We start from the raw sequence: 3,610 nt of genomic DNA on the forward strand, positions 1-3,610 counted from the left end.
CCTTCAAAACTATATATCTCATAGCAGTCAAAGTTAATCTTCAATCTTCCTGGCACATAAAGTTAGCACTATAAAAGACCATGCCATAAAAATGTAGTCTGCTGTACCCTGCTGGGTGGGTGGGTTGGTTAGGGTATTAAAGGGTTAGAGTAAGATTTTGATGATTACTAACCATGGGTATGCTCTGCTGTATCCTGGTTGGCTGTTGTCTCCTGACTGTGTAGCTGGAGGGTTGGGTCTGCTGACTGTCTCTGCTGGGGGAGGTGCCTTCAAATGGTGATCCTTCCCTCGGGCTAGGGGTCTAAAAACAAGCGCAAAATCAATGAAAGTTAGACATCCAGGTAATAAGATATGCGGTTACTCAAAAGGTGACCCTTAAAGTTCAATCTTAAAGACACAGAGCTGAGAATTTTAGTCCTTCTCACCTCCTTGAGAGCCCTTCTGCTGACAAGAGACTTGAAGACTTCCCCTCTCAGAGCTTCCAAATCTTCATCATCATCATCATCACCATCTTCATCTTCGTCCTGATCTGCTGCATCCTCTCTGCTTGGCACATCTGAGGGCTGCAATAAGAAAGAAAATGATTTTTAACATCAACAAAATGAACTCTAACACTGCCAACTGCTACCACTTACGTACAGGTGGGAGGTGTGTGACATTATGCTTTTTTGTCAAATTGAGGTCAACTGTGGAGAAATATGTGTCAATTCCCACAAGGCCGACTAGAAGTATTAGATCTTTTATGCTAACCCCCATTAGATCAAAGACGTCAGCATTATGTCACACGTACATCCCCAGACTGGTGACTATCTGGAATGGGTTGGCTGCTGACCTGCGTTGTTCTGGCGAGTTAGCAGCACAACAGTCTGACGTAATGCCATTCAAACGACAACTCTTGAGGGCTACATTCAACAGATTTGGTAACAGCTACTGTATTGACCGCACCTGCACCTGGACCACTTGCTGCGGTTGCCGCTCTTGCCTGGCATTAAGACCACGCTAGTGCCACCATTTTTGCCTAACGGTTGTGTATATTTGATAATGTATATTGTTATTATTGTATATATTATTGTATTGTATATTGTGTTGCGCTATTAACCCTCATCCGACCGTTCCATTTTTACGACGAATCTGACCGTATGGGGTCATTTTTGACCCCATTTTGTTTTGCCCATAGACATATTTCTGTTGGTTTATTTTGTCATTATCATGCATTTACTGTTTCAACAATCTTTGAAAAATATTTTGACAAGTTTTGGTGTCAGTAATTATGACTCATTATCATAATTTATGCAGAAAATAAGGAGAAACCACCTTTTGCTCTAAAAATCTACCATACTCCACTTACTGTAACAATGGTTTTGTCTCATCAATTTCTAAATAATAATTTTGATGCGACAAACATTCTGATAGCATAATTATGTTATTTGACAAGAAAAGATATAATATTTGTGAAGTGTAACGAATTTATTACTTAATTATGCACCATAGCCCGTCACCTAAACACATACATACAATAACTCTTGTATATTTTCACGCAAATATCTTTCTTGTTGGTTCCTTCTGCACGTTCTGTCCATATATCGTTTCCTAATTTAATAGAAACATTTTCCCTTTCATTAGCATAGGTAATTAGTGCTCATTATCATAATTTATGCAGAATGTCGAAAAACCTGTTTTTACACTAAAATACTATAATTCTTAGGAAATATTCGTTGTTTATTCAACTAAGGAACTATAAGCTTGTTGCTGTAATAGCAATGCTGATGAATGCCTGTTGTTCTATTGAAATTTCTTGATATTTACGTAATTAATGATTCATAATTGGCTGGGGTCATTTTTGACCCCACCGAACCACACACAAACTTTCAAGTATAGCTGATACAATAATGGTCAAAACTCGGTGAAAAATTGGTCGATGTTGTAAGACATGTATACAAACAAATTCATGGAAGGAATTTTTTCTCCGATGAAAAATGTTGCTATGGCAGATAAAAATATACGTCTGGGGTCAAAAATGACCCCATACGGTCGGATGAGGGTTAATGTATGTTATGTACGGGAGGACAGCCTTCAAAGGTACATTTTTGCACCTGTTTTGTCCTCCCTTTCACTATGTGAAAAACCCAAATAAAGAAATAAAAGCAGTTACTCAAGCAACTGGATATGATTTTGGAAACAGATGTGTCAGATAGCATCCACTGTCTTTTGTCAGTGACACTGAGGTCTAACACTCAATATCACTACACAATACTGTACAATAGTTATGCCAAGGAAGACAGACACTATGTCCAGTCTTCACAGGTTCATTGTACTGGGGAAATTCCCCTAGCTTTTTTCACTATCAGAAATGGAACTCTTTCATTATTGGTTCTATTTTTCTGTGTTGACAAATGATTGATTCCATGACTGTGAAAAGTACAATGAACCAGAACATAATGATAGGAAAGGACCACGATTGAAGTCCTGTCCTGTCATATGAACCAGTAAGGGCTACAACCATTTTCAGAAGCGAGTATGTTAGGTGAGCAGCACAGCCTGGATTCGTACTCTAGCTCTGAAAGCTGCGTTACTAACCAATGGACTTTGCATGCTACGTAATAGCAACAATATTATGTACATTGCATACAATACCCATATCTACAGGACTGACTTTTGTAGGTGCATTGTTTCATTTTGAAGATATCCTTTTTGGTTTTTCCTTGCTGATGCAGATTTACATGTTATGTACAACTAACTCACCTCGGGTGGAGGGGGTACTTCAGGGGGTGCCTCCAGGGGGAGGGGGGGCACGAATGGCAGGTCAGGGGGTGGCAGGCCTGTAAACACAAACAATAAACATCAAAGCTCATCTGTGATGGTACCATCCATTTCGAAGATTGCAACTTTTGATCAACACAAGCAAATTGCTTATTCAAGGTTGGTAATCTGCTTGTGTTTGCACTGAAATTAGCACCATCCTGGACATTTATTCTCCTTTTTTTTTTCTGGATTCGACGAACCATACCCATAGGAAGGCCTGGTGGAGGCTTGATTGTGTAACACAGATTAATGGCTACCTGGAGACTCATCGTTACTGTCCACATCCATAGAGACCTCCTCATAGTTATCCAGCAGCTCCATGGGGAGGGGGGCGGCAGCTGAAGGTCGCGCAGAGGTCGCGCTCTCAGCTGACCGGGAACGCCGACGTCGCTCTTCCTCCTGCTTTGGCTGGGAGAAAAAAAAACATCTTTCTCTGATATGTTGTATTAGGCTAAATGCTAGACCATGCAGAGTTTTTGCCAGTGTAGTTGAACACAGGGCTTTATGCTGTGATGTGGATTCCCTGTGCTCTATGCAGTGTCTTGGCCAGTGTAAGGTTTTCTGTTGTTTTACAACAAAGGTAGAAAATGTTGGATTTGTTTCCCAAAATTTAGAGCTCAATTTGGACTTTTATTGGATCAACCATTATGTACTCAAACCTAAGATACAAATTTGGCAAGGAGAATGCCCTGCTCTTCCCAGGAAATTACAGTCGTTTTAGTCAATCTTTCTTTTTTGCTTGACACAGACAAAGGTATACAATCATGAAGATATGTTTAGGCACCTACACATTCAAACAACTACCAAA

General features: G+C 40.1%; 1 protein-coding gene across 1 annotated transcript in view; it reads right to left on the reverse strand.

Annotated features, from left to right (window-relative positions):
* Positions 1-329: 329 nt before the first annotated feature.
* Positions 330-3,610, reverse strand: part of LOC118407307 (zinc finger C3H1 domain-containing protein-like) — a 10,108-nt gene continuing 6,827 nt past the window's right edge. The window contains exons 9-11 of the mRNA XM_035807769.1: positions 3,060-3,210; positions 2,743-2,819; positions 330-563 (exon numbers count right to left, since the gene is read on the reverse strand). Of these exons, the coding sequence (XP_035663662.1) occupies positions 330-563; positions 2,743-2,819; positions 3,060-3,210 (462 nt within the window). The remainder of the gene's footprint in view (positions 564-2,742; positions 2,820-3,059; positions 3,211-3,610) is intronic.

This window comes from Branchiostoma floridae, unplaced genomic scaffold (genome assembly GCF_000003815.2).
Source record: "Branchiostoma floridae strain S238N-H82 unplaced genomic scaffold, Bfl_VNyyK Sc7u5tJ_1285, whole genome shotgun sequence".
NCBI classification, from domain to species: domain Eukaryota; kingdom Metazoa; phylum Chordata; class Leptocardii; order Amphioxiformes; family Branchiostomatidae; genus Branchiostoma; species Branchiostoma floridae.